The sequence below is a fragment of the Entelurus aequoreus genome, linkage group LG17, assembly GCF_033978785.1.
Source record: "Entelurus aequoreus isolate RoL-2023_Sb linkage group LG17, RoL_Eaeq_v1.1, whole genome shotgun sequence".
Classification (NCBI taxonomy): Eukaryota; Metazoa; Chordata; class Actinopteri; order Syngnathiformes; family Syngnathidae; genus Entelurus; species Entelurus aequoreus.
This window is the reverse complement of record NC_084747.1, coordinates 35,779,741-35,804,257: the sequence shown is the minus strand read 5'-3', so window position 1 is coordinate 35,804,257 and position 24,517 is coordinate 35,779,741. Positions and strand designations below refer to the sequence as shown.

Sequence of the window (24,517 nt, the reverse complement as noted above, 5' to 3'; positions counted from 1 at the left end):
TCATTTCATCCCATTATAATGGAAAGCTTTGTTTTTAAAACATGAAACGAGAATAATTCATTTTTTAAATACATTTAAAAAAATACCATTTTAAAAACAAAAACACAAAATTCAATGTGACTTTTATGAGCGGAACCAATATTTGGGGAACAGTTCTACCACGGACACTTTATGTACAAGGACTCAGTTGTGTTTACACGTGAGGTTTCGCTCAAGCTTCTGTACAGAAAAGTGTGAAAATCTCAATGACATTATTTGGACACTGAAAATCAACGGTTTGTGATTTTAATAGTATTTGTTGACGAGAATTGATGTTTAAATATGTTTTTGATTTAAATCGATTGTTACCAAAGTCTCGCCGCCTATCATTATTTATGGTTCCCCTTTCTCAGGTAGCGATGGGCAACCTGAGAAAGAAACACAACTGGAAAGGAAGACAGAAAGGCGACCCTAAACAAGCAGTAAACGTAGAAAAAAATGAAATCGCCATCGAAATACGAGGTGACTTAAAACGGCGTGATCGGCGCTTTTAGTGGAGCTTAGCAGCAGTTAATAAGTAGTGTTGTGCTTTCCTAGATGGAGTCAGACTGAAGGGTGTCGATGAGAGCAACGCCTTGGTGCTCCCAGCCAACAAAGCCAAAAAGAAGAAATGTTCAGTGCCTCCTGTTTCCACCAAGAAGCCTCTCACTAAGAAGCAGAGGAAGGAACTGGAGAAAGTTCTAGAGAAGAAGCAGAAGAAAGCCCAGGTAATGAGCTCCTAATGCTTCTGTACACAACCTCCAAGTGAATTAGTAACTAGTAAAGATTGACACCGGTGTGTTCTGTTCAGAGGGCTGACATTCTGACCCGACTGGCGGAAGTGCAGGTTCCGGAATCTGAACTGAAGTTACTGTACACAACATCCAGACTGGGTCTTGGGGACAAGATTTACCACACTAAACAGTATGTATAGAACAGTGTTTTTCAACCACCAGTGCCGTGAGATACAGTCTGGTGGGAGATTATGTAATTTCACCTGTTTGGGTTAAAAATATTTTTTGCCAGCCAGTAATTATAATCTGCAAATGAGTGTCGGTGCTGTCTAGAGCTCGGCAGCGTAGCCAGGTTATACTTTTCCATATCAGTAGGTGGCAGCCGGTAGTTAATTGCTTTGTAGATTGATTGATTGAAACTTTTATTAGTAGGTTGCACAGTGAAGTACATATTCCGTACAATTGACCACTAAATGGTAACACCCGAATAAGTTTTTCAACTTGTTTAAGTCGGGGTCCACTTAAATTGATTCATGACACAGATATATACTATCATCATAATACAGTTATCATCAGTCATCAACAATTGAAAACAGAAAAATGGATATTGGAACAGTGTAGGTCTGACTGATGTCAGGAACACGTTGTGTGAGACGACAAGGGTTTGTCGTCGTATCTAATGCTTAAACCAAAAATAAATAAAAGGTTAGTGCCCCTAAGAAAAAGCATTGAAGATTAGGGAAGGCTATGCAGAACGGAACTAAAACCTAACTGGCTACAAAGTAAACAAAAACAGAATGCTGGACGACAGCAAAGACTTACTGTGGAGCAAAGACGGCGTCCACAAAGTACATCCCAACATGACATGACAATCAACAATGTCCTCACAAAGAAGGATAGCAACAACTTAAATAATCTTGATTGCTCAAACAAAGCAGATGTTTAAGGAAGACATGAAACTGGTACAGGAAAACATCAACAAAACAGGAAAAATCACCAAAATAGGAACGCAAGACAAGAACTAAAACACTACACACAGGAAAATAGCAAAAAACTCAAAATAAGTCACGGCGTGATGTGACAGGTCGTGACAGTATACCTCAATCAATCAATCAATCAATGTTTATTTATATAGCCCTAAATCACAAGTGTCTCAAAGGGCTGCACAAGCCACAACGACATCCTCGGTACAGAGCCCACATACGGGCAAGGAAAAACTCACCCCAGTGGGACGTCGGTGTGAATGACTATGAGAAACCTTGGAGAGGACCGCATATCAATTTCATGGCTGGCTCAAAGCGTGAACACTCTGTGATCACATACGACCGACAGACAATTCTGGATGTGGATGGATCGGGTCGTTATAGACTGAAAGATGCATGTACGGTGGACCTCCTCACTAGCATGGGAATACTTCGCGGGCTACATCGAGCGACCTTTGTAGCAGCGGAGTCAAGTGCTAGCGGTGACCGCCGATGGAGACGACGTAAGCGGTGTGAGCGGAAGCAGAAGCGGGGATGCCGAGCAGGGCTAACAACAAAGGGAAAAGCTAACCAAAGAAGCGTGGAGTCTCCGGGTAAGAAGTCATTTAAACTAGAACTAGCCGGCGCCAGGCTGGATAATCCCCGCACACATAGCAATTCTCTTAGAATAAAACACAACTCACATAATGTTTTTCTTTTGTGACCGTGTCAGAGGCAGACATACATTGTACTGAGGTGGCTAACTATGATGCGTTCAGTATATCGCAACATCTAGCAAACAATCGGACAATTCCCGTCGTATCAATTATGGTCGATATGGTCGAAACTATTTAAAGTGCACTACGCATAATAAACGCAACATTATTAATATTGCTACTTCGGATAATTTCAACAAACAATCCTCAAAACAGCCCACTACCTATAATATGGGCTTTTTAAACATAAGATCATTATCTTCCAAAACGTTATTAGTTAATGAGGTCATTAGAGACAACAAACTTGACGTCGTTGGTCTCGCCGAGACCTGGCTCAAACCAGACGATTTTTTTTGCGCTAAATGAGGCATCTCCTCCTAACTATACCAATACACATGTTGCCCGACCTCTTAAAAGGGGAGGGGGTGTCGCACTAATATACAACGAAAACTATAATTTTACACCTAACCTAAATAATAAATATAACTCGTTTGAGGTGCTCACTTTGAGGTTTGTCACACCGCTGCCTCTCCACCTGGCTCTTATCTACCGCCCCCCTGGGCCCTATTCGGACTTCATCAGTGAATTGTTAGAGTTTGTTGCTGATCTAGTGACGCACGCCGACAATATAATCATAATGGGGGACTTTAATATCCATATGAATACCCCATCGGACCCTCCATGCGTGGCGCTCCAAACTATAATTGATAGCTGTGGTCTTACACAAATAATAAATGAACCCACGCATCGCAACGGTAATACGATAGATCTAGTGCTTGTCAGGGGTGTCACCACCTCTAAAGTTACGATACTCCCGTACACTAAAGTAATGTCCGATCATTACCTTATAAAATTCGAAGTTCTGACTCATTGTCAACAAACTAATAATAATAATAATAACTACTATAGCAGCCGCAACATTAATGCTGCCACAACGACGACTCTTACTGACCTACTGCCTTCGGTAATGGCACCATTCCCAAATTATGTGGGCTCTATTGATAACCTCACTAACAACTTTAACGACGCCCTGCGCGACACTATTGATAGTGTAATACAGCTAAAGCTAAAAAGGGCCCCTAAAAGGCGTACCCCATGGTTTACAGAAGAAACTAAAGCCCAGAAATTATCATGTAGAAAGCTGGAACGCAAATGGCGTGCGACTAAACTTGAGGTTTTCCATCAAGCATGGTGTGATAGTTTAATAACTTATAAACGCATGCTTACCTCAGCTAAAGCTAAATATTACTCAAATCTCATCCACCTCAACAAAAATGATCCTAAATTTTTGTTTAGTACAGTAGCATCGCTAACCCAACAAGGGACTCCTCCCAGTAGCTCCACCCACTCAGCAGATGACTTTATGAATTTCTTTAATAAGAAAATTGAAGTCATTAGAAAAGAGATTAAAGACAATGCATCTCAGCTACAACTGGGTTCTATTAACACAAATACGACTGTATATACAACGGATACCGCCCTCCAAAATAGTTTCTCTCTCTTTGATGAAATAACATTGGAGGAATTGTCAAAATGTGTAAATGGGACAAAACAAACATGTTTACTTGACCCAATTCCTGGGAAACTTATCAAGGAGCTTTTTGTATTATTAGGTCCATCAGTGTTAAATATTATAAACTTATCACTTTCCTCTGGCACTGTTCCCCTAGCATTCAAAAAAGCGGTTATTCATCCTCTACTCAAAAGACCTAACCTCGATCCTGATCTCTTGGTAAACTACCGGCCGGTGTCCCACCTTCCGTTTATCTCGAAAATCCTCGAAAAAATTGTCGCACAGCAGCTAAATGAACACTTAGCGTCTAACAATCTCTGCGAACCTTTTCAATCCGGTTTCAGGGCAAATCACTCTACGGAGACAGCCCTCGCAAAAATGACTAATGATCTATTGCTAACGATGGATTCTGATGCGTCATCTATGTTGCTGCTTCTTGATCTTAGCGCCGCTTTCAATACTGTTGATCATAATATTTTATTAGAGCGTATCAAAACGCGTATTGGGATGACAGACTTAGCCTTGTCTTGGTTTAACTCTTATCTTACTGACAGGATGCAGTGTGTCTCCCATAACAATGTGACCTCGGACTATGTTAAGGTAACATGCGGAGTTCCCCAGGGTTCGGTTCTTGGCCCTGCACTCTTTAGTATTTACATGCTGCCGCTAGGTGACATCATACGCAAGTACGGTGTTAGCTTTCACTGTTATGCTGATTACACCCAACTCTACATGCCCCTAAAGCTGACCAACACGCCGGATTGTAGTCAGCTGGAGGCGTGTCTTAATGAAATTAAACAATGGATGTCCGCTAACTTTTTGCAACTCAACGCTAAGAAAACGGAAATGCTGATTATCGGTCCTGCTCAACACCGACATCTATTTAATAATACCACCTTAACATTTGACAACCAAACAATTAAACAAGGCGACTCGGTAAAGATTCTGGGTATTATCTTCGACCAAACTCTCTCGTTTGAGTCACACATTAAGAGTGTTACTAAAACGGCCTTCTTTCATCTCCGTAATATCGCTAAAATTCGTTCCATTTTGTCCACAAGCGATGCTGAGATCCTTATTCATGCGTTCGTTACATCTCGTCTCAATTACTGTAACGTTTTATTTTCGGGCCTCCCTATGTCTAGCATTAAAAGATTACAGATGGTACAAAATGCGGCTGCTAGACTTTTGACAAAAACAAGAAAGTTTGATCATATTACGCCTATACTGGATCACCTGCACTGGCTTCCTGTGCACCTAAGATGCGACTTTAAGGTTTTACTACTTACGTATAAAATACTACACGGTCAAGCTCCTGCCTATCTTGCCGATTGTATTGTACCATATGTCCGGCTTATTAGTGATTCCCAGAGCCCAAAAAAAGTCTGCGGGCTATAGAGCGTTTTCTATTCGGGCTCCAATACTATGGAATGCCCTCCCGGTAAAAGTTAGAGATGCTACCTCAGTAGAAGCATTTAAGTCTCATCTTAAAACTCATTTGTATACTCTAACCTTTAAATAGACTCCCTTTTTAGACCAGTTGATCTGCCGTTTCTTTTCTTTTCTTTTGTACTCTGCTCCCAACCCGGGGTGGACCGCTAGCCTGTCCATCGGATGGGGACATCTCTACGCTGCTGACCCGTCTCCGCTCGGGATGGTTCCTGCTGGCCCCACTATGGACTGGACTTTCGCTGATGTGTTGGACTTTCACAATATTATGTCAGACCCACTCGACATCCATTGCTTTCGGCCTCCCCTAGAGGGGGGGGTTACCCACATATGCGGTCCTCTCCAAGGTTTCTCATAGTCATTCACATTGACGTCCCACTGGGGTGAGTTTTCCTTGCCCGTATGTGGGCTCTGTACCGAGGATGTCATTGTGGCTTGTACAGCCCTTTGAGACACTTGTGATTTAGGGCTATATAAATAAACATTGATTGATTGATTGATATGTGGGTAACCCCCCCCCCCTCTAGGGGAGACCGAAAGCAATGGATCTCGAGTGGATCTGACATAATATTGTGAAAGTCCAGTCCACAGTGGATCCAACACATCAGCGAGAGTCCAGTCCATAGTGGGGCCAGCAGAAAACCGTCCCGAGCGGAGACGGGTCAGCAGCGCAGAGATGTCCCCAACCGATGCACAGGCTAGCGGTCCACCCGGGGTCCCGACTCTGGACAGTCAGCACTTCATCCATGGCCACCGGACCTGTGCAACTCCCCCTCCCAAGGGAGAGGGGAGCAGAGGAGAGAAGAAAAGAAACGGCAGATCAACTGGTCTAAAAAGGGGGTCTATTTAAAGGCTAGAGTATACAAATGAGCCTTAAGATGGGACTTAAATGCTTCTACTAAGGTAGCATCTCTAACTGTTACCGGGAGGGCATTTCAGAGTACTGGAGCTCGAATAGAAAACGCTCTATAGCCCGCAGACTTTTTTTGGGCTCTGGGAATCACTAATAAGCCGGAGTTCTTTGAACGCAGATTTCTTACACCTACTTTGAGACAAGAGCTATAGTGATGTATGGTTGGTTATGGTTTAAAGTCATATCCAACAATTGCGACAACAACTTTTTACTGTCAACTGAGTTTCATTTTTAATGATTTCTGCTGGTGGCGTGCCTCCGGATATTTTCAATGAAAAAAATGTGCCTCGGCTCAAAAAAGGTTGAAAAACACTGGTATAGAAGATGAATAAACTACTTATTGACATTTTTTTCTGTGGCAGATCACTCACTTGTTTCCATCTTTCAGGTCATCAGATGAAGTAAAAGATGAAGTTTCTGGCTCAAAGATCAGCAGTGTCAGTGGGGCCAACAGGAAGAGAAAATGGAAAGAAGAAGAAGAGGAGGCGGAAGAAGCAGAGAGTAGTGAAGGCTCATCAGATGATGATGATGATGATGATGATAACAAGGAGAAGGAAGATGATGCGGTGGACAAAACCGCAGAAGCAAGTGAGTGCAAGGAAATAAGCACTCTGAGTGAGGACTCCAAAGAGGAGGTCAAAGAAGCACAGGATGAGAGGAAGCAGATGAATAGGATGTTGCAGCCGTCTGTCTTCATCCCAGTTGATCGATTACCGAAAATACAGGTAAGAGAAAATGACACTTTACTTTATCCTTATTATTATTGTGCAAGATGTTAGGCCAGCTGTAGTTTTGCTGTTTTAATTAGGCAAATAGTAATCTGCATCATAATTGTACTACCCACAGGATTGCCATCCTCCATAAACCAGGAAGTAGGTTTGTGCGATACAGACAATATATGATATAAATTATTTAAATTTGGCTGCCAATAGAGATTTTAATACAATCGGAATAATGCATGTTGATGACAGATGTTTTTCCGTAAATTTGACAGCAACAGCAACACACTGTACGTTCTTACTAGTGATGAACTAATCCTCGTCTCCATGGAGACAAATAGACTACGTTTCTCACACATAACATTATCACTTGAGAACGAAGAATAGCTAAACATGCTACACTACATAGAGTAGGAGGATGTGATAAGTCATGCTAATTGCTAGAGGTGGGGGAAATAATAGATTTTTAGATGCATCGCATTAGCAATTTTGACATGGAAGATAATCAAATTGATTAGTTAACGTCAATAATCGATTTATTTATTGTAAATAAAGTAATACAGACGGTTCTAAAATTTGGCTGATTGCAGCGAGCCACCTCACCAAGAGATCCGACCAACTCCTCTATTATCGCACACTTATGGTCCAGTTTTGCACACAATTGTATTCATTTAATAAATGTGGGAATTAATTTAACTGTTTGTTATTCCAATTTTTTTTTTTTATAGTTGCAAGTGATAAACGCTTATTTAGTGAAACGAAACAAAGTTTAATACTGCGTTAATATACATAAACTAAAGATGGATCGATAATCGATTTTTAATCGGATCGTAGCTCCTGAATCATTATCGGAGCTACGAATTCCTAAGCTCGAGCTCTTGAATGTAAATAGGAGTGGGCGGATATTTGTATGGTCGATACTGAAGTGATTACATCGATATTTTAAAATACAAGTATCTGAAGACAGGAAAACTTTAAGGGCAAAACCAAATAACTCATTTCGGAGCCAATAGTAGTTTTTGCTTAGTTTTTCTTGCTTACTTTGTTTAGTTATTTTGAACTATTGATTTTATTTTAATATTTAAAAGGGAATAAGGAAATCTTTTAAATATTAATTATTTTTTTTACACCGCCATTCTGTGTTTTAGTCTGATTACAATTGTGATCAAAATTGAATCATTTAAGTATATTGAACATTTTAAGTATGAACATTGGTAGGACCAATACTGCCTTTGTAACTACTTGGTATTGTATCAATACCCAAATTTGTAGTATCGCCCACAACTAAAGTAAAGTATCCAAACAACAGAAGAATAAGTGGGGTTTTTTTACATTTTAACACAAGGGTAGGTAGAACCATGTTACAACAGAAAGTAACCAGGACCAGCTATTGATAATAGATTTGATAAAATAATACAACTGGAAATGACACAATATGTTATCGCATACACTACCGTTCAAAATTTTGGGGTCACATTGAAATGTCCTTATTTTTGAAGGAAAAGCACTGTACTTTTCAATGAAGATAACTTTAAAGTAGTCTTAACATTGCTAATGTGGTAAATTACTATTCTAGCTGCAAATGTCTGGTTTTTGGTGCAATATCTACATAGGTGTATAGAGGCCCATTTCCAGCAACTATCACTCCAGTGTTCTAATGGTACAACGTGTTTGCTCATTGGCTCAGAAGGCTAATTGATGATTAGAAAACCCTTGTGCAATCATGTTCACACATCTGAAAACAGTTTAGCTCGTTACAGAAGCTACAAAACTGACCTTCCTTTGAGCAGATTGAGTTTCTGGAGCATCACATTTGTGGGGTCAATTAAACGCTCAAAATGGCCAAAAAAAGAGAACTTTCATCTTAAACTCGACAGTCTATTCTTGTTCTTAGAAATGAAGAATATTCCACAAAATTGTTTGGGTGACCCCAAACTTTTGAACGGTAGTGTACGTCGCATACGAAATTGTTCGATTAACATTTAAATGCCTAATAATATATTGTGATATATATCGTATCGCAGGAGGTTGCAATATATATTGCAATATAGATTTTTCGCAATGTCGTCCATCTCTACCAGGAAGTTGCCTGCTAACTGACAAACTAATGCACAAATTCACCGTGACTGGGGTCTGCTTTCTGCTGACTAACATTCTTATTCCTCATACTGCAATACAAGCTGTGTACTGACTGTATGGTAAACTGTACGGTAATTAAGTTTCATTTTTAAAATCGTTGATGAAGTGTGGGGAGTGTACACATGGTATCTTTGAAACTAAGTAACACATTTTGTGTCTGTGGCTTGTAGGAGGCTCGTTTGAAGCTGCCCATCTTGGCAGAGGAGCAGGTGATCATGGAGGCCGTGAGCGAGAACCCCTGTGTCATCATCTGTGGAGAGACGGGAAGTGGGAAAACGACGCAAGTGCCTCAGTTTCTGTATGAAGCCGGCTACGGCAGGTTGGAACCCCACTTTCTGTGTGTAGTGCACATACAAGCTTAGAGACCATTGTTGACGTTAGTTGTGTTTCCTCCCCCCAGTGACACAGGCATCATTGGTATCACTGAGCCAAGAAGAGTAGCAGCAATCAGTATGTCCCACCGAGTGGCAAAAGAGATGAACGTGTCCACACGGTAACACACATGCACTAATGCTAATATTATCTTCAACTTTAATACATTGTTTTTGTCTGTGTTGTTTAGAATGGTGTCCTATCAGATCCGATATGAGGGGAATGTGACTGATGAAACCAAAATCAAGTTCATGACAGATGGTGTTCTTTTGAAGGAGATCCAGAAGGTAGAAGCTCTACAGAACTACAGTTCTTTAATTTAATTATTTACATTCTGGTAATGTCCAGTTGTTGGCTTTAGTTAAATTTTTTAAATATATATTGTTTACATTTAATCCCTTTTTCCATGGATCTGTTTTAAATTGGTAATTTGTTTTTATCCAATCATTATTTTTATGTAGAGATATTGAGAAAGTGTTTGAAAATTAGGATGTTGTGTTTTTTATAGCAACAAACCACCTGTTGTATTAAAAGTAAAAAACGGTTTGTACATGCAAACCAGTTTTATTTTCCTGTCACTCACACAAACAAATCTGGAAAAATGCAGCCATGACACAGAGACTCGAAAAGGGATATTCATAAACGAGAACTGTAGTTATGGCCTCAGTCCTTTGCACAGTCCTCTGTACATGTTTGTGTATATGAAGCTTTTAAGTGGCTAGTATAGCTTGGAAATCCATCCGGAAAAAAATATAAGTTTAAATTAAAATATTGATTAAAAGGGGTTTATTCTTTTTTCTGTGTAACTAGGATTTCCTGCTGCAGCGTTACAGCGCTATCATCATAGACGAGGCCCACGAGCGAAGCGTGTACACAGACATTTTGATCGGACTGCTTTCTCGTATTGTTCCACTGAGAAACGAGGTAACAAGCAGCGTGTGTCTGTCTATGTGTGTGACCTTTTAATTTCTTATGCTGCAGTAATGTTAACTTGCTGTTTTGTGTATCCTCTGTCTGCAGAAAGGTTTGCCCATGAAGCTGCTGGTGATGTCAGCTACTCTGCGTGTGGAGGACTTCACCGACAACCAAAAGTTGTTTAAGTTGCCCCCACCCACCATTAAAGTGGATGCACGCCAATTCCCTGTCACCATACACTTCAACAAACGCACCCCACTAGATGATTACACAGGAGAGGCCTTCCACAAGACCTGCAAGATTCACCGGATGCTGCCTTCAGGTGCATGAACATATTTTTACTGCTTCTTTGCTGCCCCCCAGTGGACAGTCTTTGTGGACTCATTGTCATTTGTCCATGCTTCAGGGGGTATCCTGGTGTTCCTTACCGGTCAGGCTGAGGTTCACAGCTTTTGCCGACGACTGAGAAACGCTTTCCCTTTCAGGAAGGGCAACACAACCACTGGTAAGTGTGTTATACATTTGCACTTTAAAGGCCTACTGAAACCCACTACTACCGACCACAGTCTGATAGTTTATATATCAATGATGAAATCTTAACATTGCAACACTTGCCAATACGGCCGGGTTAACTTATAAAGTGCAATTTTAAATTTCCCGCTAAACTTCCGGTTGGAAACGTCCATGTATGATGACGTATGCGCGTGACGTCACGACGGCAACGGAAGTATTCGTACCCAATGTGTCACCATACAAACTGCTCTGTTTTCATCGAACAATTCCACAGTATTCTGGACATCTGTGTTGGTGAATCTTTTGCAATTTGTTTAATGGACAATGGAGACGCAAATAAGAAAGTTGTAGGTGCGATCGGTGTATTAGCAGCGGACTACAGCAACACAATCAGGAGGTTGTGTTGTGTTTGAGCTGGATAGCAGACGCACTACCGCGAGTACAGCTTTGGCTTCCAAACATTTGATCGCTTGCCCGTACGTGCGTGTCGCTATGTGCATGTCACGTACGTAACTTTGGGGAAATATATGTTTCTTGCCGACTCTGATGGCGGCCGGGGTGTCGTCGAAAGCTACAACGCCCGCCGCCGCTCCGTAGTTAGCTTCAATTGTTAAGCTTCGCCAAGCTGGAAATTATTAACCGTGTATTTACATGTTCATGGTTTAATAGTATTGTTGATCTTCTGTCTATCCTTCCAGTCAGGGTTTTTATTTATTTTGTTTCTATCTGCATTTGAGCCTGATGCTATCACGTTAGCTACGTAGCTAAGTTAGTTAGCTTCAATTGTTAAGCTTCGCCAAGCTGGAAATTATTAACCGTGTATTTACATGTTCATGGTTTAATAGTATTGTTGATCTTCTGTCTATCCTTCCAGTCAGGGATTTATTTATTTTGTTTCTATCTGCATTTGAGCCAGATGCTATCACGTTAGCTCAGTAGATAAAGAGCTTCACTGATGTATTGTCGTGGAGATAAAAGTCACCGTGAATGTCCATTTCGCGTTCTCGACTCTCATTTTTAAGAGGATATAGTATCCGAGGTGGTTTAAAATACAAATCCATGATCCACAATAGAAAAAGGAGAGTGTGTGGAATCCAATGAGACCTTGTACCTAAGTTACGGTCAGAGCGAAAAAAGATACACCCTGCACTGCCTCTCTAGTTCCTCACTCTATCGTTCCTCATCCACAAATCTTTCATCCTCGCTCAAATTAATGGGGTAATCGTCGCTTTCTCGGTCCGAATCTCTCTCGCTCCATTGTAAACAACGGGGAATTGTGAGGAATCCTTCCTCCTGTGACGTCACGCTACTTCCGGTATAGGCAAGGCTTTTTTTTATCAGCGACCAAAAGTTGCGAACTTTATCGTAGTTGTTCTATACTAAATCCTTTCAGCAAAAATATGGCAATATCGCGAAATGATCAAGTATGACACAGAATGGATCTGCTATCCCCGTTTAAATAAAAAAAATTCATTTCAGTAGGCCTTTAAAACAAGCACGTTTTTGCCTGACTTTTGTTTTTCTGTCCAGGCCATGATGAGGAGGGGGCAGACCACTCAGAGGCAGTGAAGAAGTTCAAGAAGGCCAAACATAAGAAGACAATTGTATGTTTCACTGTTATGTTGTGTATCATTGAACTACATTTAACCAGATTACATTGTGACAATGTTGTGGTCTCTTTGCTTACAGTCACTGCCTCGTATCGACTTGGACAACTACTCTGCCTTGCCTGTGGACGAAGGAGACGAGGACAGGGAAGCAGGCATTGCAGAAGACGAAGACGAAGGCTCTGACCTGGACATCGGAGATGATCCCGGCGACACAGGTGAGTTTTGGCACTAATTTCAAAACAGTAGAGGGATGTGAAACCTATCAGCTGAAAAGTTATGTTGTGTTTTATTCTCGTAGAAGAGAAGGCTGACCCGTCCATCCCCATGTACGTCCTCCCGCTCTATTCTCTTTTGGCTCCTGAACAGCAGGCCAAGGTAAACAAACAAAACAAACTGACCTGGAGATTATATGAGTCTATTTTTACTCCTATCATAATAATATCCATAGAGGAAGTCTTTATTTAAGGCATATAGCCTCGCCTCCAAAAAATAGTACTAGTATATAGTGATAGTACTATTAGTTTGTCCAAATGTATGGCTTAAAACTTCTAGCAGATTAAAAAGTTAAGGCTTTTGCTCATTGTATAGATTTGTCCACTGTTCCTGGCGATGAAGTCATGTTATCGATGGGAAAGTTCATTTTTAGACAATATGATTTGCCTGAGCGGCTAGGAGACACTGAGAGTAACAAGCGGTAGAAAATGGATTAGAAAGGACAGATTTTTAAATAAAAAATTTTTTTTTTACTTGGGATTTCCCGTGGGCCGGTTTATGGATGCTGGCTGGCCCGCGGGCCGTAGTTTAGGGATCCCTGATCTAGAATATAAATAGCTAAAAGAAAATTTTGCCAAATTTCTTCTAAATACAAGGTAACAAATATTACCAAGAGTCCACAACTCTATCATAAAATAAATTATAAAATTAGGGCCGTCAACTTTAATGCATTAATTGTGTGATTAATCACAAAAAATGATGCATTAACAGATTAATCACGCAAATTATTTTAAGCTCTCTTTTATTTTAACCGTGAAAATCCCCGCTTTCCATCCAAGCTGATGGAGCTTGAGAGGTGCTGCAAAGACAAATGGGCAAAACTGCCCACAGCTAGGTGTGCCAAGCTTGTGGCATCGTATTCTAAAAGACTTGAGGCTGTAATTGCTGCCAAAGGTGCATCAACTAAGTATTGAGCAAAGGGTCTGAATACATGTGATATTTTCGTTTTTTTAATTGTAATACATTTGCAATAATTTCTACATTTGTTTTTTTCTGTCAAGACGGGGTGCTGAGTGTTCAATAATGAGAAATAAAATGAACTTTTTTGATTTTATTAAATGGCTGCAATGAAACAAAGAGACACAAATTTAAAGGGGTCTGAATACTTTTGGTACCACTGTATGTATGTGATAATTGTGTTTTTTACTTGCAATTATTTTACAAAATGTCCTAAAGTGTGTCATTCTCTCCCAGGTGTTCAGGCCTCCTCCTCCTGGCACTCGTCTGTGTGTGGTCGCCACCAATGTTGCTGAGACCTCGCTGACAATCCCTGGCATCAAATATGTGGTCGACTGCGGGCGGGTGAAGAAACGTTTCTATGACCGTGTGACGGGCGTGTCCTCGTTTAAGGTGACTTGGACTTCGCAGGCCTCAGCCAATCAGAGGGCGGGTAGAGCTGGGCGAACGGAGCCGGGACACTGTTACAGGTACGAGTTATTGTTGTGTCTGCTTGAGGAGAATATGTTTCTTAATGAGAGTTATGTAACCCTTCTGCAGGTTGTACTCGTCTGCGGTGTTTTGCGACTTCAGTCCATTCTCTGAAGCAGAGATCACTCGCAGGCCTGTAGACGATCTTGTTCTGCAGATGAAAGATCTCAACATAGAAAAGGTCCCTTCTTAGATCATCGGCTGACTTATGTTAAAAAAAATTATTATAATAACAGTATTTCTTGTGGTTGCAGGTGGTCAATTTTCCTTTTCCCACTCCTCCGCCTATTGAAGCTCTTGTTGCAGCGGAACAGTTGCTCGTCTCCTTAGGAGCACTCAAACAACCGCCTCGCATTGGAAGGTACCGTTAACTATCTTTTTCCACTCCCGCCGTTATATTGGAAATATTTCAGTCAGTTAAAAGATTAGATTGCCTATATTTATATTTATTGGTTATACTATACTGGATAGCAGTATTTAACATGTCAGATGTAAACACATGTAAATTCTGTGTTGTTTTAAATTACTGTATAGTCCCCTCTGTTTTCAACATACTCGATTATCCCCCTAGTGCTAAACGACATCTTTATTGATGTCATCAGCCATATTTATTGATTACTTTTTAAGTTTTTTAAAAGCTATCTGTCTTCTTCCAGGGTAAAAGAGATGGAGCAAGCTAGGCTGAGCTCGCCTATTACGCCGCTGGGTAGAGCCATGGCCTCTTTCCCTGTCGCGCCACGCTACGCTAAGATGCTGGCGCTCGGCAAGCAGCAGGAGTGCTTGCCCTACGTCATCGCCTTGGTCGCTGCCATGACAGTCAGGGAGCTTTTCGAAGACCTCGATAGGTGAGGATGCATTCGGTTTGAAATATACAGTGCCTACAGTAGATGGCGAAAATAAATATAATGGGATTATTATGATTCTTGTTCAGACCTGCAGGTAGTGAAGATGAGAACTCCAAGCTCTCCCAACGTCGTGCTCGTCTGGCCCAAATGAGGAGGTTGTGGGCAGGGCAAGGGGCGTCACTCTTGCTTGGGGACCTCATGGTCATGTTAGGTAAGTTTGTTTTGTTTGGGGTGGCATCCACTGCATGCATAAGTCTGGGTACTGGGGTTGTGCGATTATGATTATAAATCAGGGTTTGTTAACCTTCTTGACCTCGGGAACCAACTTTTCCAGTACAGAGGGACCTGGGGCCCACTCAAATGTTAACAATGAAATAGTAATCTTACTCGTAATTAATCGTATTCAATAATTATATCTAACCTACAGTACAAACACTTTCACAGGCTACACCTTGTCAAATGATATGGAACCATGTGCCTCACTGCTTGGCACTCAGCATCAAGGGTTGGAATTGGGGGTTAAATCACCAAATGATTCCCGAGCGCGGCCACCGCTGCTGCTCACTGCTCCTCTCACATCCCAGGGGGTGAACATGGGGACGGGTCAAATGCAGAGGATAATTTCACCACACCTAGTGTGTGTGTGACCATCTTTGGGACTTTAAATTTAACTTTAACTTTAATCACAAAGATTATTATCAAGGCTTAGCTCATAAAAAAAACATGTACCGTATTTTTCGGACTATAAGTCGCAGTTTTTTTCATAGTTTGGCCGGGGGTGCGACTTATACTCAGGAGCGACTTATGTGCGAAATTATTAACACATTACCGCAAAATATCAAATAATATTATTTAGCTCATTCACGTAAGAGACTAGACGTATAAAATTTCATGGGATTTAGCGATTAGGAGTGACAGATTGTTTCCTTCTTTATTATACATTTTCGGACGGTGCGACTTATACTCCGGAGCGACTTATACTTCGAAAAATACGGTACATACAAACAAATAAATACACTCTAAATAAATTAATAATAAATAATAATACATGATTTCTTAAATAAACTGTCAATAAAATGTATGTGCAAATGAAAATACAGCTTACCACTTCCGTCATCATTTTTGCGCTTATGGAACTTCTCTGTGACTTTAGCTCCAGACTTCTTCTCTTTGTTTGATATACCGTAGTCATTACTGCCACAAGTGGTGGAAATGTGTTTTACAACTGTGTACCGCTGCGGCCCATACTAAAAAACAGATATTTTTTGGCCACCCTCTATAGGGCGCATGCGGCCCAACAATGGTTAAAAAACACTGATATAAATTATATAAATTTGGCTGACGATAGAGCTTTTAATACTATCGTTATATCGTGATAATGCATGTTGAAGACACATTCTAGCAGTGTCCCACAAATTTGACAGCGACAAACAAACATTTACATCCTCAACACAATGTAGCATTCTCGCTAGTGGCCATGTCACTTCACAGTACAAAGACACTTCTAAGTCAGCTATCCAAATAAGCTTATTTTCTTACAAGTATCAAACCTGGAATAGCTTATTATGTTACACAACACACTGTAGAAGGATAATGCTAACTGCAAGCGAGAGCTCTTGAATGTAAACAAAGTTGGCGGATTGATACAAATATTGACCGTACCGAGACAAAGTAAAGTATCAGTATACATTAAGGTCGATACTACAGTGCTTACACCGATATTGTTGGGAATCAAAAAATCTTTTGTCGTTTTTGTTATAGTTTAGAAACTCAGGAAATAAGTCCCCGGATACAGGAGGGCTTTAAGTGCAAAAACCAAAGGTTTTACTGTAAATCAATGCCAATAGTAAGAACTAGTTTAAACATTCCTAAAAAATCTACAAATGTCCTATTATTGGCTTGATATTGTTACACAGCCCTCCTGTTTTTTGGTTTTTGGTCTGATTATAATTGTGATTAAAAAATGTTGTCATTCAATGATCTTGAAAATTTGAAGTATCAGTAAGCATTGATATAAACAATACTGCCCCTGTAACTACTTAGTATTGGATTGACACCCAAACGTGTGGTATATCCCAAAACCAATGTTAAGAATTGAAACAGCAGCAGAACAAGGTATTGTTACATTTCACCAGAAATGTAGATAAAACCATGTTACAACTGAAAGTAACTAACTATTAACACAAAATTAACAATGATATTATTACTTGTTTTGAGAAAACATTTGTAACCCGTTTTTTATTGGTTATTTTATAATTTACATACCAAACAATATGTTGTGACATACTGTATGTCGTTATCCCAGGAGGCTGCAATATATAGTGTATTGTGATACAGAACTTAGGCCATATTGCCCATACCTACTGGTTATAGTCTGCATGTCTCACTGCAGGTGCTGTCGGTGCGTGCGAATTCACCGGCTGCACGCCCAAATTCTGCGAAGACAACGGGCTGAGATACAAAGCCATGGTGGAGATCAGGCGGCTCAGAAGTCAACTTACTAATGCAGGTACTTAATATGAAATGTGCCTAAATGCAAAGATGTGAACACCTGTGTTAAAAGCACACATCATCATATAATATTTTTTCCCAGTGAACGCTGTGTGCCCAGAGCTGGGCATGTTTGTCAACCCCAAGATGAGTCCGCCTACAGAGCACCAGGTGGTGTGCCTGCGACAGATCACTTTAGCAGGACTCGGGGACCATCTGGCAAGAAGAGTGCAGGCGGAGGAATTGTTAGATCCAAAATGGATAAACGCTTACAAGGTGAGCCCCTTGTGTGTGTTTTGGTATCACTTTCCTACACCGCTTTACATTTTCCCTCCATCCCCAGACGCCGCTTATAGACGACCCGGTGTTCATTCACCCGACGTCGCCACTATTCAAAACACTTCCTGAGTTTGTCGTCTACCAAGAAATCTTGGAGACTACAAAGATGTACATGAGAGGTTAGTCTGCATAAGTACAAAGTTGTACTGTATTTTATGTTCTGTTTTTTTTTTTTACATACAGTACAGCACTGTGCAAATGTGTTAGGTCTGGGGTCTGCAAACCGCGGCACTGGAGCCACTCGTTATAAAAATGGCAACAGATTAGGGAAAAAATATATTTATTGTTTTAATATAGTTTCTGTAGGAGAACAAACATGACACAAACCTTCCTAATTGTTAGAAAGCCCACTGTTTATACTAAACATGCTACAGTGTTGAGAGTATTTGGCAATCGCGTTTTGTCCTACTAATTTTGGACTCTCCGTAGTTTGTTTACATTTACAACTTACACCAACGCAGCCACAGAAAGACGTGTTTAAAGCCACTCCTTCTTTGTCTCATTATGTCTACCAAACCTTGTATGCTTTGCATGAAAGCACAAAAGTGCGCTTTGTAGATGTTATTGACTTGTTGGAGTGCTAATCAGGCATACGTATTTGGTCAACGCATGACTGCAAGCTAATCGATGCTAACATGCTATTTAGGCGTGCATCATTATGCCTCGTTTGTAGGTATAATTGAGATCATTTAATTTCCTTTACTCATGTCCTTTGTGTTTTTTTTTATATTTGCATGTCTCATGACACATTATCTGTATGTAATATTGGCTGCATTTCTGATAGTTGTTTATGCTATAGTCCGGTGGTCCCCAATCACCGGTCCGGGGCCGTGATGCATTTCCTACCAGTCCGCACAGAAACATTAATTAATTTCTAAATTACCGCATTTTCTTCGACTTAACTTTCGCCTGTTCCACTAAACACACCAATAAGTTTGTTAACAGATGTATATTTCAGCTCATTTATATTACAACCTCAGGGTTATAGTGAGGTGATTTTTCATGCTAATTTTTTGCTGTTTTTACCTGCCACATGTAGAAAGCCGGTCCGTGAAGATAATGCATACATTAAACCGGTCCCTGGTGGAAAAAAGGTTGGAGACCCCTGCTATAGACCACAGCAAACGTTACCCAGCTTGCAAAGATTGTAATAAATCCATTAGAAGAAGAAAGCCTGCCGTTTCCTTTAACTTGGACACACACATCTATAACTTTGGCCACTCTAAGCCAGTAATTTCAAGGAATTATCTCACTCTCTGAGAAGCATCAGTTTTACTAATGTTTTCCAATGTTGTAAAAATGTGTAGAATAAATATTACATTTCAACACATCTGTCAACAAAGATTTGCGTCTCCCTGTGACACATAATCATTTTGATAGTAGGCTATTATATCTAATATAGACACATCATGTGTTGCCTTCATTATAAGACTTATGTAAGGCTCGTATTTGTTTGTGGCTCCAGACAGACCATCTTTGCATTTTGGGTCCAATATGGCTCTTCAAACATTTTGGCTTGCCGACCCTCTGTGTTAGGCCTTAGTCTAGTGTATTCTTTTACATGGGCAACAAATTGCAAAACAATGTAATTATATGTTGTAGGCCTCTCTAAAATCTTCATGGAATGGAACCCTCATTAAGCCTTCAGAGTCCAGGGTAGTATTTAGCAGCTAATCATTATTTTGTGTTTACCTTTTATATTTCCCCATATAAACTGTTGATCTGGCCTAGGTTGGTTTCCTTTGTTTCAATACAGCTTCATGTGTATGACTGCACTGTTTTCATTTTGACATAGTGGAATACCACATTGGGCCTAAAATCACATTTAAACCTCAAATCTGAGTAGAGTGAAGAATGTTTTACTGTAAAAATGTCTCGTGTAATGAGCCCTTATTGCTAAAAATGTGAATATCGGGTGTATGATTTAAAAATGTACAGTATTTACACATTTAGTCCACAACAAATAGTGTTAAATTCCAAAAAAGTGATTTTTGTCCAACTCTAAAAAGCTGATAATGCTGTAAAACCGATGGCAACGTTGGCTTACTTTCCCCTTCTACCTCAGCAACCAAACAGCCTCTAATACTTTGATTGATTGATGAAGCGCTTTTTTTCGCTAATAAGAAAGTGGTGTCATGTTTTAGTGCCGACTTTACTTTCAGAGTGCTGCCTTCCTGCACCAAAAGCGCATCTAAAGGAGCAATAAACATGATTTCCAAAGTAATGGTGAACATTAGCGATCATAAATCTGATTTTACATGTCTAATTTACACTACATAAAGACAAGTATGCAGTTTAAAGTCATGCTACGCCACCCTTAATGGTGCGCCTGTGTAGACCGCTGATTCTAGATTGTGGACTCTTGAGAGTTTGTTAGTATAATAGCCAATGTCTGTGCTTTCCTGTTCCTGTCAGGTGTGTCCGCGGTGGAAGCCGAGTGGGTCCCCCAGCTCCTGCCACAGTACTGCCATTTCAGCTCTCCTCAGGAGACACCACAACCGTGGTTTTGTTCCTCCACAGGCACCATTCGATGTCACCGCTCAAGCACCTTTTGTATGTTACTTAACTTTTTTCCCTCATTTCAAGGAAATGTAACTCCAGTGTCTTTTGTTTTGTAGTCCGAGTGGCCTGGCAGTTGCCTGCTGTGGAGATGGAATATCCAGATGGTCTGGAGCGATACAAACTGTTTGCCCAGTTTCTTCTTGAGGGACAGGTACTGCAGGATGGATCGCATTTACACGGTTGTAGTAACATTTTTTAGAACATTTTATTAGAAATCTCTTCCAAATTCACCCCAGATTTTTTTCTTGCACTACTAAACGGTTGGTTAAATAATTTTTAATCACTACATGTTTGTAATTGTAGTTTGTCCTTTCTGAAGTGTCTGGCTACAATCTGTAAAAAATATTAATCTGGATTTTTTCCATTAATTTAACTGTTTTTATTATTACACACACAGCACAGCCTTTATTGCAGAAAAAAGTATTTCTATTATTGCCCAGGGTCTGAATCTTTATAGCAAAGTTCATCCCAAATCAAATCCAGGTTGCATATATTCAATGCGTAATTTGAATACTATATAATGCATTTACTGTACTGTCGTTGCAATACATACAACTCTACAATAACGCTTACATTGCTGTCATAAATGTAGTTGTTTGGTTATTTTTATTCATTTTTTTTATATGTTGCTGTTTATATGTGCCCTGCGATTGGCTGGCGACCAGTCTAGGGAGTACCACGCCTCTCGCCCAAAGTCACTTGGCATAGGCTCCATCTTCAGGCATGTGAGCACCCTTTGAGGAAAAAAAAGAGGAAAACTGGCGACAAAAAGAGGAAAATTTATATTGGCACAAAGTGCTGCCATGCAATCCCCAAATAAAATTTGGAAAATCAAGACTAAATTTCCTGCAATTGGGTGGATTTCCACACTTTATTTTACCTTTAGATTTATTCTCATCTACCAACCTCTTTTGGCTGTCGTTTTGGGACTTACATGTCTCATGTAACTTTCCACATAATTTTTTGTAGATATTTTCAATTATTAAAATTAAAATGTAATGTAACATTTTTATTACATGAACTCAAAACTCAAAAGTTGACCATTTTGGACGGCGTAGCTCGGGTGGTAGAGCGGCCATGCCAGCAACTTCAGGGTTCCTGGTTCGATCCCAGCTTCCGCCATCCTAAAGTGTCTTGCCCCACTTCACCCTTGCTTTTGATGAGTCGTGGTTAGGGCCTTGCATGGCAGCTCCCGCCATCAGAGTGTGAATGTGGAAATAGTGTCAAATCGCTTTGAGTGCCTTGAAGGTAGAAAAGCGCAATATAAGTATAACCCATTTACCAAACGGCAAAGCTATCCTATAGCCACGCCGCCTTGGTAATATACGTCCGGTGTTGTCATCCGTGACGTCGAAAAATATACCTTCTTCAATGGTTCAGAACTAACAGTGTTCGGATTGTAATCATCCAAATAATATTAACAGCAAAGTAGAAAGCCGTGAACGTTGTGGCTTGGAGAGTGAATGCAGACGACAACAAGTAAGCTAGCTGGATGATGCTAACCATGCTAATTAGCGAGCTTGTTTCCGCACCCCTGATCGTCTCCTGTCTTGCAATTCAGTGCGGCGTTTAGGCAAGAGGAACAGCTAGTACCTTAAAACAAATTTTGTTCAGAGTCAAATTTTTTTATATTTCATTGAAAAACCGCAGAAATAATATTTTTTTATGAAAAATAAATGTTCAAAAACAAAGATTTCCATGTTTTCTAAGACATTTCACATGCCTCCATCTTACTCGTGATCCTAATTAGAGATGTCCGATAATATCGGCCTGCGGATATTATCGGCCGATAAATGCTTTAAAATGTAATATCGGAAATTATCGATATCGGTTTAAACCTCCCGATTTTCCCGGGAGACTTCCGAATCGGGCAACCATTCTCCCAAATTTCTCCTGATTTCCACCCGGACAACAATTTTGGGGGCGTGCCTTAAAGGCACTGCCTTTAGCGTCCTCTACAACCTGTCGCCACGTCCGTTTTTCCTCCATACAAACAGCATGCCCAGTCACATAATATATGCGGCTTTTACACACACATAAGTGAATGCAACGCATACTTGATCAACAGCCATACAGGTCATACTGATGGTGGCCGTATAAACAACTTTAACACTGTTAAAAATATGCGCCACACTGTGAACCCACACCAAACAAGAATGACAAACACATTTAGGGAGAACATCCGCACTGTAACACAACATAAACACAACAGAACAAATACCCAGAACCCCTTGCAGCACTAACTCTTCCGGGACGCTCCAATATACACCCCCCCCCCACCCCGATCTCAACCCCGTACAACAAAATTAGGCATAATAATGTGTTAATTCCACGACTGTATATATCGGTGTCAGTTGATATCGGAATCGGTAATTAAGAGTTGGACAATATTGGATATCGGCAAAAAAGCAATTATCGAACATCTCTAATCCTTATGAGCGGTATAGAAATTAAATGGATGGATATTCGATTATCCATATAAGGAGTTAATATGGATGGATGGATAATAGTTACTTGTATTTAGTTTTTCTCCGTGTACCCAGAAAAAAGTGTGAAGTCCTTATTTTCGTTGATTTCATATGTAATAAATATTCATGTATTGGTGGAGGTCTGGCCTCTCAGTGTTCATGTTTGTCCGGTGCGCAGGTGTGTCCCAAACTGAAGGCCCACAGGAGTCATCTGCTGTCCAATCCATCCATCATGATGAAAATGTGGTCTAAGTAGGTCAATGCCCTCACTTACAATTTCTCAAAAGAAAGAAAACGAGCAACTTCTCACTCTTCTTCGTCAGGCTGCAGCCCAGGACGGAAGCCGTGCTTGGGGCTCTCGTGTCGCAGAGAGTCGACTGCAGAGACGCCCTGCTCTCCCTGTGGAAGACTGAAGATAAATGTGCGTATTTGTTGACGCTGCCAAAACTTGTCTGCTTTTAGGTTTTCACCTAACCTTTGTGTTTATACTCGCACAGTTCTGCTGTCTCCTTACTGCCAGTGGCTACCTGAGGCAATGCATGAGGACATTGCCAAGAGTTGGCCTCCGCTATGAAAGCTGGCCTGAAGAAACAAAGTGTGCAGAAGACCAGAATGACCATTTTCACTACTCTGTATTTTTGTACATGCATCTTATGGTAAAAATATCTGTTAGGACTCAGATAATTAATTGTGCTCCTGTCAACCATGTTCGTTTGATTTAGTCTTCATAAGACTCATAAAATATTAAACTTGGAGTAATGAATTTTGTGTCACCAGCAGAGGTGGGTAGTAACGCGCTACATTTACTCCGTTACATCTACTTGAGTAACTTTTGGGATAAATTGTACTTCTAAGAGTAGTTTTAATGCAACATACTTTTACTTTTACTTGAGTATATTTATAGAGAAGAAACGCTACTTTTACTCCGCTCCATTTATTTACATTCAGCTCACTACTCGCTACTGATTTTTATTGATCTGTTAATACATGCTTTGTTTGTTTTGGTTTGTCAGACAGACCTTCAAAGTAGGATCTATCGCATGCCTGCGTTTCACCAATCAAATACAGTCACTGGTGACTTTTGACACCGTTTCACCAATCAAATGCAGTCACTGGTGACGTTTGACTCCGTTTCACCAATCAAACAGAGCCAGGCGGTCACATGACCGCCTGGCTCTGTTTCTGTGCCGCTGAAACATAAAGCTTAAGCTTACATGAACTCAACGTCAAATTTGAGGAAGCACATGGCGGTAAGTAACGTTAGTAGATATTTTGGCTGTCACTATAGGCTGATGTTAGCTTCCCTGCTATGAATCACTGTCAAATGTACATCGTGTGGGGACATTTATTAACGCACTGCAGCCTCATAGACATGCACAGTCGCACACACACACACACACGCATACATAGAAACACCAATCAGAAGTGCACAGTGTGTTCCCAGGTTTAGTTAGTTTAGTCTTTATTTGAAGGGACAATGCACAGAAACATTAAGCTCAAAGACCGATATGTTCTGTACCAGATTATAGCTAAATAGCT

General features: G+C 40.5%; 1 protein-coding gene across 1 annotated transcript; it reads left to right on the top strand.

Moving 5' to 3' along the window:
• The first annotated feature begins 140 nt into the window (after positions 1 to 140).
• dhx37 (DEAH (Asp-Glu-Ala-His) box polypeptide 37) lies at positions 141 to 23,741 on the top strand. Its single transcript, XM_062025597.1, has 27 exons — positions 141 to 275; positions 393 to 501; positions 577 to 746; positions 830 to 942; positions 6,694 to 7,030; positions 9,334 to 9,482; positions 9,564 to 9,656; positions 9,726 to 9,822; positions 10,346 to 10,459; positions 10,556 to 10,772; positions 10,857 to 10,955; positions 12,494 to 12,567; positions 12,653 to 12,788; positions 12,872 to 12,948; positions 14,041 to 14,273; positions 14,344 to 14,455; positions 14,529 to 14,635; positions 14,931 to 15,119; positions 15,206 to 15,330; positions 17,512 to 17,628; positions 17,713 to 17,885; positions 17,953 to 18,067; positions 20,364 to 20,501; positions 20,567 to 20,661; positions 23,157 to 23,230; positions 23,302 to 23,399; positions 23,476 to 23,741. The coding sequence occupies exons 2-27, from the start codon at positions 399 to 401 to the stop codon at positions 23,550 to 23,552; spliced, it is 3,432 nt and encodes a 1,143-aa protein (XP_061881581.1). The 5' UTR covers positions 141 to 275; positions 393 to 398; the 3' UTR covers positions 23,553 to 23,741.
• The last annotated feature ends 776 nt before the right edge of the window (positions 23,742 to 24,517 follow it).

Bases quoted from the DNA above. Each gene is read 5' to 3' on its own strand.
- dhx37 (XM_062025597.1), top strand. From the start codon at position 399: ATGGGCAACCTGAGAAAGAAACACAACTGGAAAGGAAGACAGAAAGGC. The intron at 12,789-12,871 runs GTGAGTTTTGGC...TTATTCTCGTAG, and splicing joins AGATGATCCCGGCGACACAG to AAGAGAAGGCTGACCCGTCC. The intron at 23,400-23,475 runs GTGCGTATTTGT...ATACTCGCACAG, and splicing joins GTGGAAGACTGAAGATAAAT to TTCTGCTGTCTCCTTACTGC.